A 15,631-nucleotide genomic window follows, 5' to 3' on the forward strand; every position below is an offset into this window, starting at 1 on the left:
TAAAAAAACATTACTCGGACTGTGACTCTTCTTGGCCAAACGTGAGTGCCGCGCTGTCAGTGTGAGCCACTAGAAGGCACGAATAGGCAGCTCTAGACAAACAACACGTATACGTAAGAACTACAGCGACAAACCTTTTGCGCGTACGAATCTATGTAAGCGTCGCGAGAGGGCAGGGTGGGACACGCGTGCTGTTTTCTCGTTGACGCGGTCAGAGCTTCTGCTTAGAAATTAAACTCTGTTCTAATAATGCGCGTGCTGGTAAGGCTCGTAAATCTCGCTCGCGATTTATGCTCGTGCTGTTAGTATTAATTACGACATTAATTATGACGACTGGCCTGATTGTACCGAGTTAATTGCGCTACAGGTCCAAAATGCCGTATAGACGCGTGTAAAGACCGCACTTTCTATTTCGCGCGGCATTCTATTTACCGCTAACTCAGCTATCTGTTGCATAAACCATGTAGTAACGAAAGCGACCGCCGCCACCCTCGGCTGTTCCGTGCACGGGAATGGCATACAGCCTCGTAAAAAGGCTCGTATTTGCCTCGTATTTTGTTTTTTCGTTAATTCAAGTTGATAACACTGAGCTCTATGGGTACCTGCCGGGGAATGTAAATTTCTTCGTTAGATCAGTTACTTAGTAAAATCGGTTGTCGTTAGCTCAAGTTTTAACTGTAGTGCCTTGCTTCCTCCGTTTCCTCTCGCTGAATGTTTTAGGTGTGGTGCTTGTTTTAAAATTGCAGTTTCCCAGACGTATATGTTAGGGATGTTGATATTTCTTTTGTGAATGAGTGAATCAATGCAGCACTTACGGAACTACACATCGCGTGTAGGCAATGCGGCTTTCGCCATATCCTACACAGCTAGAGGATGTGGGTTTAATATCCGGCTGAGCAGACTGCATTTTGGTGAGAACTGAATCCAAGAAGTATTGTGTAGTGGGCCCTAGGTGCACCTTACGGAATCCTAAAGTGGGCGAAATTGTAAGGGAGTCCAGCAGTGCATTGACTTTGAATTCATATGAGTCATTCAGTTATTCAATTGTTGAAATGCGCCGCCTATTGAATTGCCCAAATTCAGTGGTTACAGATACAATACCTCCTTCTTTATTTGTATAAACAGTCACGATGTGTACGCGTACATAGATGCAAACGCGCTGCAAATATAGAGAACTGAAGAGCGTTAAGCGTCAAAAGCAAGGAAGGACAACGTCTCGATAGGTTGACTCATCTTTAACAAAAGGAGTCTTACTGCTTACAGCATGTAAGTTTTACGTGGCTTAGTTTTACGTAGCGTTGTGACCACAAAAAACAATCCAGTATTGATCAAGCCTTCTTGAATAGAGGTGTGTCTGCCCACGCAGAAAAGCTGGAAAGGATTTATGAGACAACTTAGGTGTATTACTGTGTATGTATTTAATTGAATGTCTTATGCGAAACTGCGGCGTATGCTGTTCACGACGGCGCTCCCGGTGCGCTATGGTATGACCTCGCTGTCGTCATATTTTCCACGCTGTCGCTTGTTTGGACCAAGATGACGGAGTATGTGATTATGGAGCCTGCAAGCTGTGGACATCAAAGCAACAATAAAGAGTTTGAATTAAACAAGAGCATATGGTCTTGAGACGTTCGAGCAAAAATGCTGATTTTCACAGCTTATATACCTCACATCACGACATACACAGCGACAGCAGGCCTCTGCTTCCTGGGGCAGCCTTTTATACACACGTCCAGCTGCTGCCATGCTATCGCTGCCTTCAACAGAAGCCCCGACCATTCAAGATCATTCGAGGTTAGACATGTTTCCAGGAGCTGTTGGCCTAACTCGTAACAATTTCGGTACAAGAACGGGTTACACTTCAAAAGAATTATTGTATTTTATGGTGTAACCCCGCGTAGAGAACTACGTAGACTTTTTTGCGTAATGAGAGATGGAGAGATCATACGTAATAAAACGCACGCAAGTTTTGTTTTATGCGATGAGGCTCTCCATAATTTCATATGGAGTGCACATGTTTGGTACAAGTGTGAAAAATCAACACGTAAAGAATAAAAAAGGAAGCCCAGTCTACTCTCAGCTCCAAATAAACAATATCACTATAGCTAACGCTGCTTCAACATTATCCGAAGCCGAATAATAAAAGCACAATAAAAACCCACTTCATCACACCTACATGCCGCGTTGCAGTTCTAGTCACAAATCATTGAAAATAGAGACTTGCGTGACGTCAGTGGAAGAAATGACCCACGCAGTTTTAAACCGCTGAGTTTGCCTCTTCTGTCTTTGTTGAAGCATGCTAGCGATGCCGCAATGTTTTTACCTACAAAAAATGATGTTATCTATACATTCCAGTGTCTCGTTACGGTACAAAAGGATAGAAGGTTGGGCGAGTTGGCACGGTAACATGATCTTGGATTGTAGCGCGCAGTGACACGGACAGGGACTAGAAGCAGACAGGAGCAGCGCTAAGTCTCAACTAAATTTTTATTGAAACTAACAACATATATATAGGTGATTGCAAATACCGCAGCATATGAACATGACAATGTGTAAAGACATCAGTGATCTGTGCTTAACGTTCCAGAAGGAGCACGTCTGTTTGCACTATTCGCCTAGGGCAAAGAAACCACTGCTTGAATTTTCTTCTTGTCATTCCAAACTTGTTAACAGGCGATAGCATACTCAGCTCCTAGGTCTGCCACTGCTAAGTCGTGACCACACAATATGCAACAAAGTTTTTCACAACAGATAGATAGGCTCGAGAAGGCTGGTTATTCTGTGAATTTGTTATCACTAACCTGCGAAAAGCTTCCGAAATGGGTAAAAAGACCCACTAAGAAACAAGAAAAACAGAAAAAGGAAAAAAAGTTTGCTGTGGTGGCCTATGTACATAGGTTATACCATGGTTTGCGAAACGTGGCCAATTGATATGACATCAATACAGTTTTCTCGCCCCCTCCCCGCCCGCCCCGCAAATTGTCTATCATGTGCCCTATGATAAAGAGGAAACATGAACAGGGTGGCCAAAAAAAAGCAAATATGATTGCGGCATTAGACATGTGTTCCCTTTTGTGCCTTGTAACACTGGTATAGTTTATCAGATTCCACTTAAGTGCGAGAAAACTTAGATTGGACTGAGCGGCAGGTGCATTAATATTAGACTAAAACAACACAAATATTCATTAGCAACCCTAATGCTTGACATCTAGCGGCCCATTGTTACATTTGCGGTTGTAAACCTTTGTTTGAAGACAAAAAATTCTTTCAAGACACAAATGCTAAAGCACACGGGAAATAAGCTAGGCATTTCACATGAAATGATTAGGAGAGACTTGCGTTAGCGACGCATCATTGTCTCTGTTAGAATGCGAATTTCAGTATTTTCACATCACGTGTGTTTATGACAAGTAGTGTCCTTTTGTTTTTGTTTTTTTCCTTTTTGACTTTACTACCTCTTGATATGTTCAACTGATGTCTCTTGACCTTGTCATGTTGATATGCTGCGGAATTTGCAATCACCTATATATATGTTGTTAGTTTCAATAAAAACTTAGTTGAGACTTCACACTTATCCTGTCTGCTTCTAGTTTGTGTCCGTGTCACTTCGTGCTACAATCCAAGATCATGTTCTCATTACGGTCTTGAATCGGCATGGCGATCACAGTCTGAGTTCACCTATATCGTTGACATGAGTCTTGTAGTTCAATTTATTAGACACAAGTTAATCTACTACACTGAACCCCTAGTTTCATTGTCTTCATTACCTCCCCAAATTCAGCACTCCACTGACGTCATTCTCATAGGATAATACGCTGTAATGTCACTGTGGTTCGTGTTTTCTGAGGTGCCCAATTCATATGCACGAATGTTCTCCTGTGTGAAGATTTGTCTTATTGGCGTCGTGTTTTCAAATGGTCCTTGTTGGGAACGCTATCGGCATTCAGATCTGGTGTTCCTGTCTAAAATCTAGGGAGAATTTTTCAGAAAAGCCATAAAACGTTCTGAAAGCGAGCCTGGCTTTCCAGTGACTCGTTTGTTGTAAACGATATTATTAGAAAAGAACCTTACCGACACAAGAAGGGGCATGTTAAGAGTGAAAAAATTCCCCCCAGTTAGGAACATTTCGCCTGGACGAATAGAGCTGCGCAGATAGGCAACCTGCATACAGAAAAAAAGAAATACGGGGTCGTTAGAAATGTGAAGCAAGCAAAAAAAAAAATTATGGAGTTTTACGTGCCAAAACCACTTTCTGATTATGAGGCACGCCGTAGTGGAGGGCTCCGGAAATTTCGACCACCTGGGGTTCTTTAACGTGCACTTAAGTCTAAGTACACGGGTGTTTTCGCATTTAGCCCCCATCGAAATGCGGCCGCCATGTCCGGGATTCGATCCCGCGACCTCGTGCTCAGCAGCCCAACACCATAGCCACTGAGCAACCACGGCGGGTCCTATAAGTTTATTACTGGGAGGGTAAATAAAAGAGCGTTGCTCAAAACAGGGTTCGCTGCTGCCACATGTGCCACGGTGCGCTCCGACGTGCGACAGCGTACCATTCTTGCTGGCCCTCTCGTGCTCTCTCAAGTTCACGCTGATAGGGCTCCCCGACAGCTACCTGGCATTTCCTTCTGCGTTCAAATGATTTGCCGCCTTCTTTTAGGAAACAAATAATCTTACTGGAAGAACGGGTGAGGAAACTTGCCGGGTAGCTGGCGTGTGTTAGCCTACTCAATGGCTGATCGAAGCTCTCCTGAGTGGTCTCTGGGCATGACGTACACAAAGCCGCCTTTAGGCACGAGGCTCCGATAACCCCTTTAATAAACTTACACTGAGCTGAAGTGTAGTATAGCGGTTTTACTTAGCTGGGGCCATACGCCCACAGAAATTTTCCAATATGAACTTCAAATACAGAAACTGTGTAGCATCCACTTTTGGCATTTCAGATGTGAATTTCAAGCAACGTCACTTTTCTTGTCCACTACTTCAAAGAACAGTTGCCTATATTTATTTTCTTTTTCAGCAGCGCCCCAACTAAACCTAAAGTCTTATCTTGCTACGAATGTCCTTTCCTGTATTTCTGTGTTATTACTTCCGTGACGTTGCTGCTAGAATTTGTATTCACGAGTTCTATTCTTCTGTGAAGTGAAGTGTACTATATCAGTACTAACAGCATAGATCACTGAAATGTAACAAATCGACGGTAAATGAAGACAGGCCGTTACTCCCGTCGAACAAGTAGCCACCCAACATTTTCTTGTTGAAGTGTAGTCATCAATATTTCAAACAGGGTCCTAATGTGGACACTTCTTTTTGCCACAGGTGAGTTCAAAACAAACTAAAGTGTTAACAGGACGAAGCAATTTTTCGTGAATCTGCAGTGCCTGCGCACGTCCACTTACCTGACGGAATTCCGCAGGTGAGTCATGGAACACAGCAGCCTTCGTCAGGCTCTCCTTCATCTTTAGTGTCTTTATAGCATGGAGAAGCAGAAAGCAGAATCATAAAAAGACACACTAGTTGGTTCACTGACAGCACATGCCGAATATTTACTATGTATGCCTCAATGAAAAAACACTTTCTACATTTGGATGAACAACAAAATGTTAAGACAACGACTGAGCGCTTATTCGCGCCCAAGTTATGTACTATACCAAAATATCGGATAACGCCTTTCATACCAGACAGTTTACGTAAGATTTGGTTACAGAAAAAGGAACATAATGTCTATCCGAAGTCACATGTTATCGGCACAGGACATTCTCTCAGTTCTAACTCTTCCTTATTGTTTATACACTTTTGTAGGCATCGTTCCATCCTTGGCGAGAAGTTTTCTAATATTCTTCCAATAAAAGAAAGCAGTCTACATGCGTATACAAGGGGTAAGACGACAAAATGGATGAAGACTGAATTTGTCCCAGAAGCTCTAATTACAGTTTGCTACAACAAGACAGTTTATAGACGTAGACAGAACAACCAGCAAATGCAGGAACCTCATCACGCAAGGTAGGGCACTAACCTCGTTTGCCATCTTCTGACTCAGCCGTGCGACATCAACGAAGTCGATGGTGGCATAGCCGCAGTATGACATGGTCAGCAGGAGTTGGTCTTTAGGGACACCTTCGTCGAACACACTGTAGACGCATATGCAAGCCACAATCAAGAGAACTACAACGGAAGCCATGATTGAGAACTGCCAGGCCGAGTTGAGCACTCTCCTCAGATGCACGATCGAGGAAAGGTTCAGCCTCACCCTATCCAACTCCGAGATGAGCGTCGTGATCTTGAAGGTCGATTTCTCGCCTACCGCGAGAATTCTTTTGAGCGTGTCCTGCTCCTGGTGAACGTAGCTTATAAGAACCTCGCAACAGGGCCTCAGAATGATGAAATGCATCATGTCGTACGCGAAGAAGAGAAAGTTGAACAAGAGCATGGTGCCCTTGAGCACGAACTCAAGGAAGGCGTCGCCCTCGACGTTGAGCAGCCTGATGGTGATGTTGGCGTTGGCAACCAGGTGCGCGAAAAAGAAAATTGCAACGAAGAATCTGTGAAGAAATGACATTTTTCATATATTCTCTCTCGCAGTGCATTAGAAATGTTTAATAAGAAAATGGCAAACTGTGCACCCATTTCCTGAACATTTTATTGACGTGCTTCTCTAAGCTTGTGCTTTTCGCAGAACTTCTGTCAGATTGACTTGGCGTTTTACGACTAACCTGCTTAAATTTTACAGTTGGGTCATCGGCCATAAAGTAATACGTTTGAACGATTCTTAGCGCTTTTTGTGTTACACAGGCTCTAGTTGTGGCCGTGGAGAAAGTTTTTAGCCCTCTTAAACAAACGGGCAACAACCTTGTCAGCGATATATTTTACTGAACTACAGGATGAACGCACCTCAGTGTGTAGCTGAGGCGACAACTCCATTGATATTTCTTCCAATCGAACGCCGTCCTCATCTCGTGTTCCGCCGATTTCTTGAAAAACTCCAGCATGGTCCAGGAGCCGAACACGGCGCTTGCGATGTTCACAACCACCTTGAAGGCCACGACCGTCGGGATGACTAACACGAGAGACTTCGTGAAAGAACGAACTGTGGTGAAGAGGCGGAGGGAGTTGTTTGCGACGAAGTACAGCTCAGCCAGTGTAAAGGTCAGAAGGCAGCCGGCTGAGTAGAGGGTGTACCAGGACTTCCAGCTGACCACCACATCTTTTGCGCTTCCGCACTGAAGATCTCTGATAAAGAAAACGCCGGCTGCCCGGCAGAGCCAGGCATAAGGCTTGATCCGTGCAGCCATGGCGCTGACCATGATGGCTTAGGGTGACAGAGGAAAGAGGCAGCTAGTTCGCAGCGGTTTCGATGTGAACATTCAGTCCTCAGCAATGCCCAACAGCGCTCCTCCGAGAGTGGAAAACCCCGTCGACTCTGAGCAGAAGAGGTTAATGAGAAAAGCAGTCAGGCATCAGGTGGTTAGATAAGATTGCCTGGTAGTTGACACATAGCAGGTAAACAAGAAAAGTGGACACAGAAGAAGACACGTGCAATGCTGACTTAGAAGAAAATTTTCATTTGGAAAAACAGAACGCGCACGAGCGTGTTACGTTAGCCCAGCAGCCCAGCAGAAAATTGCAATGTCCTGTAAAGCAAATATCAATTGATATCATCGAAATACTACCTACGACTTAAGTAAGGTCCGATGAAACAGAGTTGTGAGTTTTCGTGAGCATAGATAATCATGTCTTGATTATTTAGCACTTGATCATATCTGTTGGACTACACATCACTGTTTCCTGTCGGCTCTTTTAGTGTATGTGCCATGCGTTTTAAATATTTGTGCAATACATATATTGTCAGCTCGACCTGCGTGTGTTGTTCACTCGGCCCTGCTGCCCTGTTTTCTCTTCTTCTGAGTGCACAAATAGTCAAAATTTTGTACCAACAAGCCCAACTGATCACGTGCCATGACATAAGTAAAGTTGACTTCCGTTGTCCTATTTATTGGCACAGTACGTGAGATTCGTGGAAAAGCTTAATATCCGCAGACCACCTACCTACGCTCGAATTCAGCGTTTCTATCCGTAAAACGGTTTTGTGAGATGCTAGGCGACCCATGAAATTAATTGCTCCACGCTTTGACAAAGCCGAATTTCTTACCTTTCCAGGAACCCACGTCCGTTCAGTTTTCAGGGCGGGCTGTATAGCTGTCGACTGCTGATACTGACGGAATTCTACTGAACTTGCCATGCATTCTTTTAACCGCAAGCACAAGTCACTGAAATGTTGTTACTCCACCCGTCAAAAAAAAAAAACATCATATGCCACGTAAATACTCCAGCGGGCTTTCGGCGAATCATCAAGTTGTTGGCAAAACCAAACACACGCCTTCCCGATTCACCATGTACTAAATCAAGGACCATTTAAATTGCCTCTTCGATATCAGTTCACAGAAGTATTGATTCACAAGTTTTAACGTTGCAAAGCAACACGTAAAAATGAGGTTATGTACTGCGAAAACCGTACTGACTGCTCCGAATAATTGTGTGCAAGCTCGAGTTTGTTAACTTGCTCCCAATGTTGGATTGATGACCATGTTGGCATTGTACACAAGAAAATTCGGTCTGGCATTCCAACCCCTTATCTTGTGTTCAGCAGAAGAACACGATAACCGCTAAGATTCCGCAGTGGGATATCTGGAGTCCTTCTCGAGGTTTCGACCGACAAGCAACGGTAAAATTGAGAACTAATCACATTGTGTTAATTGGTCCAAGGTGAAGTCAATTAGAAACTACAGGTAAGGGAAAAAAGAATGTTGATTCATGTTTGCTGCTAAGGTGTGTTTTCCTTTCGGGAAACGTTGGCGCATAAACCTTATAACCGTTTCGCTTTATGCTCACAGATATTCAAAGTAATTTACCCGCTGTGACTCACCAGATCGCTTTGTTAACACCACGATTTCCTTGTTGCAGTGGGGAGACAGGAGCCAGCTACGGGCTTGATCAACACACTCTTACTTATTTAGGCGTGCTGCGCGCCGCAAATTGGTGCTGCCACTGCATAGAGCGCCACCTTCTCTCGAACGCGCGCTTCGTGTGGTCGATATTCGGGAGAGCGAGTGGTGTGGGCTTGTATAAATTATGTCGAGAACCAGCAATTGCGAGGCAGGTGGCGAATGTTGTGGCGGCGTGAATTTGCTTTCTTTTTGCCGGGCAGACTGCGTGTTTGCGAGGAGCAACTGAGTGCTTTTTTGTCAAACTACGTATCGCAATCTAAATAATTCGACTAGTTTATCGGTTTTTTTTTGTGTTCCTCTAATTATGTCTGCATGTCTGCCTTGTGCGATATGTGTTACCGGCTAACATGTAATACTTCATCTAGCTGTCCACATTTCTGATGTCTCGTTTGATCGGTCCACCTGCAGTCAAAACTATTTCATTACCTCTACGTCGAAAAGTCTGTTTTTTCCTGTAGTGCGACCTACCCTTTTACCTGCATGTTTATCACGTATTTCTGTAATCAATGGAGTCAATTTCCGATGTACGTCCTTACGTCTTATCCGTCTATATTTTTCAACTTATTCTTGAAATTACCTCCCCGGATAAGAATGAAATACGACTACTTGGACATTCATGTCGGCCACTAGCTACACACCTGTCACGCCTATTCTTCGTGTTGTGCCTGTGTCAGCGCACAAATTTATATACTTAATGTATCCCTGACTACAAAAACTCTGTTTTATGGAATGAGATGCCTTTTTGGCGGTTCTTTGAACAATATGTAATAAAATGGCAACGCATGCGTAGCATACTCATGATCACATAACGGCAAACAAATTATTCTTCCTACTAGCCTCTCCTAACGAGAAAACACATGAAAACTTATATAGCATCGCTATTATCGCCATGGCATAAAATGCCGCTTGAGGAGCGTAATTATGATATTTCAAGTGTGTACAAACCCATTGTAAAGAGAAAAGAAAAAGGAGCCGCGTTTTCTTATTGGCAGTCAACCGCAAAAGTTTGCGGACAACAGTTGACCTGAGAAAAGCTTCACATTTGTGCAGCCTTGGAACGCTACCTAGTGTTGAAAATTTATTCGCTTTTTCAGTCAATACATTGTATTGCCCGTGAGCCAGGACTATAGGAGAAGGTAGCCTCCTGACTAGGTCTTGTTCTCGCATGGCGAAATAGCAACGGCGACTCTCAAGAAACACGAAAATAGCCACGATTCAGTATACACATCAGTCATCTGTATCAGTCACAGGAGCACAGGATGGCAAGTACATGTACATGGACTGGTAACGAAAGTAAACTGCGTACCAAGAAAAACTTAACCCCTTGTATGAAATAAGCTAATTCGAAAAAAGCGCAATAGCAGAAGAGGTGGAACAGGTGCGAAGCACAATAACTAGGAGACCTTGTACTACGTAAACTCTATACATATCTGAGAAAGGAAATGTCACACATTACTTCAATAAATTTACGTAGAAACTATTTCCACTCGAAGACGTTGTCAGTGCAGATAACGAGCGCAGAGCACGCGTGATACCACCTATGGTTTTGGAAAGCATACAGCAATGTTAATCTTATCAGGACGGATGTAGCGCAGTGATATAATGTGATATTCCATTCGCTGATTACCATAGGTAGTCAGCAACCTTTCCATTACTGGAGAGGCCCGACGTAAAGCATACCCATTTTTTCTATTTAAACGATCATTCGCGAATTCATGCTTGCTTTTTATTAATTACGCAACCATATACGTACCTAATTTAACTCTATAGGAATCTTGAAACTGTGGAAGCTTGCTTGCCCATTGACTCTGGGCCCTTTTTCTTGGCGTGGAGATTTAGATAATCTTGCTGCTCGCCACAGTAGCACAGAAACCACTTCAATATCAGTCTTATTTCATGTACCCTAAATCAATACGCAATAGCTATTACGAGGTTGTGTAATAAAAATATAGTTACCTTATAAGTCTAGCAGGTTGCAGGTTTTGAAGTCGACACTACATACCAATTGACTTCCATACTTTCATGCGAAAACTGCATGCACGTGTAACCCAACTCAGGTTTCTCTGGAAGGTAACCCCAAAAAAGGAATGACTGCCGACATGTTCAAGTCTTAACTCTAGATAGTGCAGTTCAATTTGATAGAATACACGCCTGTTTTTTACAGCGACGCAGTATACCTATACCATCCAAGGAAATTTTCGTGTCGTTGTGGTAAGCAAGAAACTCCACATACGTGCGCCGATCCCGAAGATAGTGCAATGCCGGGCCGACCCGCAGCGTAGGTGAAGCAGCCGTTAAGCACTCCCCATACTTGGACCGATTCTGAAGATAATGCAATGCCGGGCCGATCCGCGGTGGAGGTGCAGTTCGCCATTAAGGGGCCCACATACAATGCTTCGCCGGTCATCCTTCTTCGAAGAGTAGAAGGGCACTGAGATTTTTTTTTAATAAAAGAGCATATATTCAGTTTTTCTAGCACCAACCTCAATTCTGTGAGCTAATACCCAATTAAAAAGTTCATGTCATAGGAATGCTCATGTACTCAAACGTCCTGCCCTTCCTAAAGAGAGACAGAGAGCTCTTCGATGAATCCTGGTGAGATGTGTCAGGTGGCACGCCTTGCTTGTGACTCTAGATAGGTGCGATGAAAAATGAAACAGTATTCACAGTGCACAGTGCAAGTGAGACATACAACATGCTCAGAACCCAGAACAGACCAGCACACATAGCGTAGGAAATACTTCGAGACTAAGGAAGGAGAAATGTGCTTTCCAGCCAGGGTGGGGGAGGGGGGGGACATACAGACTCTATTCGCATATGCATACAACCAAGTGTCGCACATTTTTATTCGCTAGTGTCGTAAGCTGCTCAGAAACGCAACATTGCCCTGATTCGTGGTGGGCAAACTTTTGCGGTGGAATATACGTAAGTTGAGAGCGCCTATGCGGCGTCCTTTCTGGTCGCTTTAAGGTTAGGCTCGTTTTTCATTTCCAAACAGTACCAGCTTGTCCGGCAATGCCCTTTGCTAAGACACGTATGTAACTTTCTTTTATTGTCAATTTTGAAAATGTATTTCTTTTCAGTTTCTTCCCCAGTATGATAATCACTAAGGCAGAAGTCTCGGGACTTTTCTTTTTTTTTTAGTCTCATGGATACTCCAGCACTTCCGATGGCATATACCTTCTCGCAAAAAAAAAAGTTATGTTGCCCTGCCGTGTTGGCGCATTGTATGCTGATTGACATCGTTATTCGATTCGCTTACGAATACATGCTGTCGCGAAATTACCCTAATGAGCTCTTCTGTATTAAAGGACGCCCACGTCTGTTTTACTGCGTTCCCAACGATTTTTTTCCGCCAATCGAAAAGGCATGCGTCATGTTGGGAACCCATGCGGCTTGCAGCAGGCATTAAGCACTCCGTCGTGAAGATCATTAGGTTCTTCTTATGTAAGGCTTGATTCACACGAAACCACGAATCTCTGTGTGTGGTTTCGCCAAAGCAATTAAAATGATGACGCCCCAATGGCGCTGACAAATTCATATGCGTCATTGCTTTCAATTTTTCATCCACAGGCATTGGAACACACAGAAAAGGTCGAAGTTGACCTTTCTGCTTTCACCCGCCGTGGTTGCTCTGTGGCTATGGTGTTAGGCTGTTGAGCACGAGGTCGCGGGATCGAATCCCGGCCAGGGCGGCCGCGTTTCGATGGGGGCGAAATGCGAAAACACCCGTGTACTTAAATTTAGGTGCACGTTAAAGAACCCCAGGTAGTCGAAATTTCCGGAGTCCTCCTACGGCGTGCCTTATAATCATAGTGGTTTTGGCACGTAAAACCCCATAATTTAATTTTTAACCTTTCCACTTTCATTTGAACTTGTTTATCATTACTTCATTTTTTTACGAACTAGAAATAATTTGCCCTAATTGTCCTTGGTGTCATTGTTAGCTTCGTGTGATTTGACTAATGATAATCGGGCGCCTTGGCTTCCGTTCTTCTCGTTCATTGCATAGCGAGGGTCTTGAATCCGGCAGCTTTAGTGCGTTCGGGTGACATGTGCGGGTTTGTTGACCAGTTGCTTGCACCCAAAACGTTCACGTAGACGTGACGCCTGTGGCAGAAAGGATGTCCCACATCCACCACCAAGGCCGTGAGTGGTGGCGCTGACTATCACTCCCAGCGTTGGTTCTTGTAGCTAAACCCAAGTACCCGAGAAAATGGACGGAAAAATGGCGCCGAGGTAGCTGAATTGGTAAGAGCAGCGCATGCGTAATGCGAAGACGAGGGTTCGCATGCCACCTGCAGCCAGTTGCTCTTTGATCCGCTTTCACTTAAAATTTATTTATCATTTCCTTACTGCAATTAGGAACTACAAATAATTTAGCCTATGATGTCCTTGGTGTCATTGTTTGCTGGATTCGTATAATTTGACACACATATATAAAATTATGAGGATGAACGAGCAAACGGCAACAGCTCAACTTTGATATTTAACATACATGCCCGCCGCTGTTCCCGATGTTTTTTTTAAGACGCCATTTTTTTTTCACATCGCCTACGACCGATGGCACTTTCATGGTTTTCAGTTGCATTTCTAAAATAGGCGGTAATTAGGAGCATAAAAATCGCGATGGTGAGGTAGACAAAGATATTCTCTAATAAACTGTTTATTACCCCCTTTGGGGCACCTGTTGGAAGAACAAAATTAAATATCAATGGGGACTCTGCTGAGTTGAAGTACGATATGCGAAAACCTATCTATGACTGCCTCTGTTGCTTTTGTCTGAACTGTTCTGCGAACGGACGCCGCCGTGGCCGCGAGCATGGGATGCCATCACAGCCATATGGCAGCGAGGTTTGTCGCCGATGTGCGCGCACACCCACGTGCATGTGCGCGTTCTCCCACGTGGCCACTCGCACAGCGCTACTGCACGGCGCCTCCTCTCCTTGCTCCCCTCGCCGGTGGCACCTCCTCTCCTTGCTTCCCTCGCCGGTGGCGCCTCCTCTACTTGCTCCCCTCGCCGGTGGCACCTCCTCTCCTTGCTCCCCTCGCCGGTGGCGCCTCCTCTCCTTGCTCTCCTCATCGGTGATCACCGCTTTCCTGCGTCCATTACGGACTGCGCCCGGACACTCATGAGCCACTAAAGGCTTACGCCTTAGAACCGAACTTTAGCGAAAATGCTAAGAATAGCGTCAGTTTCCAAATATGTTTTTTTATTTTTTAAGTTGTCTGCGAAATACATTGGCGTTACAGTTACGTTTCCGGAAAGCATTTCTCGGTGAGCTCGAGGCCACCTGAACTGAAACACCAGTGCATTCTGAGACGATTTTCAATATGGACGGCACAAAAGCAGGGCTTGCATGAAAATTTCTACCAAGCAGACACGAGTTGCTTACTGCTGGCCTTCGGTATCACAATTGCGACACGTCGTTTAAAGTGGAGTATTAGAAAGTTAATTAGCGAGCATTTTTTTAATAAGTTATACGTGGAAACTATGGTTTGCCGTGAAATTATATTGTCCCTAACTGCAGGCATTCCACATGAGTCACCCGAATTCCATTAGAGATGTTAAAATATTTTAACAGCCACAAAATGGTGTTTCTTCCCACTTGTCTATATACAGCGCGAGGCAAGTTCACTGCACTTCGTTTACGAAGTTTGCGATAACGCGCTGTATGAAAACAGCGGGATGTGAGTATGCGCGGCAATACGTTTACGAAATGTCTACTCTCGACCTGACTGTTGCCTGAAGGTCTGGCAGTTGCTTTGGCCGTCAGGAGCGCGTTCTAGACAAGTGTCTCCATCCCCGCATATACGTGTTGGTGCCGATAAAGAATATAATAAAAGCAGCACCATTAGTGCAGCATTAATTTCTTTTTTATGTTTGCCGCATTGCAAATATTCTACGTTAGACACATTTCGGTACAGGGGACGTATTCTGCGGCGATCACTTCGGCCTTCGGCACTGCGGCCTTCGCGTGACGTAGTGCTCAACCAGCCAATCAGCTTATTCAAGTTTGCTCAACGAGCCAATCAGCGCGTGCGTGATGGCGATAGTATCGCTGAGGCGACGTTGTCGCCAAAATTGATTGTCGCAGAATACGTCCCCGGGTTGCTAAACTTCCAATACGACAGTCCCTTGTGTGTTTGCTGTTGATTGATGCTCAATATGTGGGAAAAACGTAGTGAATCCATCATGTGTGAACCAAATTACTGCACAAAGGGAACTTCGAATGCATGACGAACTAATTACTCTCTCATAGAGACAGATGCAATTCAAAAAACGTGCTCCAGCAGTCATCAATATGCCACGTAATTATCAAAAGATCACAAATTGTGGCGCTCGCTGCGTTAGTCGGGAGTGAAATAGAGAAGGGCAGTGTCTTGAAAAAAAAAAGAAAACGATGTGGGATATGTTGGCATTCGTTTCCAAATAAGCCATATTAACGAACACTTGCAATCCATCACACTTGCACTTCTGTCTTCGCAGCGGTTTTACTATATGCATGCAAGTTTCACAGTGAGGTTGCTTGTTTAATGAGCGGAAAAATGCAACTTCATAGAAAATCCTAACAGTGGCAGGGTTCGGGCCCCTAGAATCCACTTATGTTTTCTTTGCTCATTGC

The 15,631-nt window shown here is 44.3% G+C and overlaps 2 protein-coding genes across 2 annotated transcripts in view; one reads left to right on the plus strand and one right to left on the minus strand.

The window, feature by feature from the left end:
* Positions 1-1,385: 1,385 nt before the first annotated feature.
* Positions 1,386-7,377, minus strand: LOC129380327 (uncharacterized). The gene is made up of 4 exons (XM_055061130.2): positions 6,017-7,377; positions 5,400-5,468; positions 4,072-4,161; positions 1,386-1,568 (listed from the first exon to the last, which is right to left on the minus strand). The coding sequence occupies exons 1-4, from the start codon at positions 6,557-6,559 to the stop codon at positions 1,458-1,460; spliced, it is 813 nt and encodes a 270-aa protein (XP_054917105.1). The 5' UTR covers positions 6,560-7,377; the 3' UTR covers positions 1,386-1,457.
* A 5,752-nt stretch (positions 7,378-13,129) lies between these two features.
* LOC126544943 (A disintegrin and metalloproteinase with thrombospondin motifs like) overlaps positions 13,130-15,631 on the plus strand; it is a 53,191-nt gene continuing 50,689 nt past the window's right edge. Inside the window, exon 1 of the mRNA XM_072284738.1 lies at positions 13,130-13,154. Coding sequence (XP_072140839.1) covers positions 13,130-13,154 — 25 coding nt within the window. The remainder of the gene's footprint in view (positions 13,155-15,631) is intronic.

The sequence above is a fragment of the Dermacentor andersoni genome, chromosome 10 (genome assembly GCF_023375885.2).
Source record: "Dermacentor andersoni chromosome 10, qqDerAnde1_hic_scaffold, whole genome shotgun sequence".
NCBI classification, from domain to species: domain Eukaryota; kingdom Metazoa; phylum Arthropoda; class Arachnida; order Ixodida; family Ixodidae; genus Dermacentor; species Dermacentor andersoni.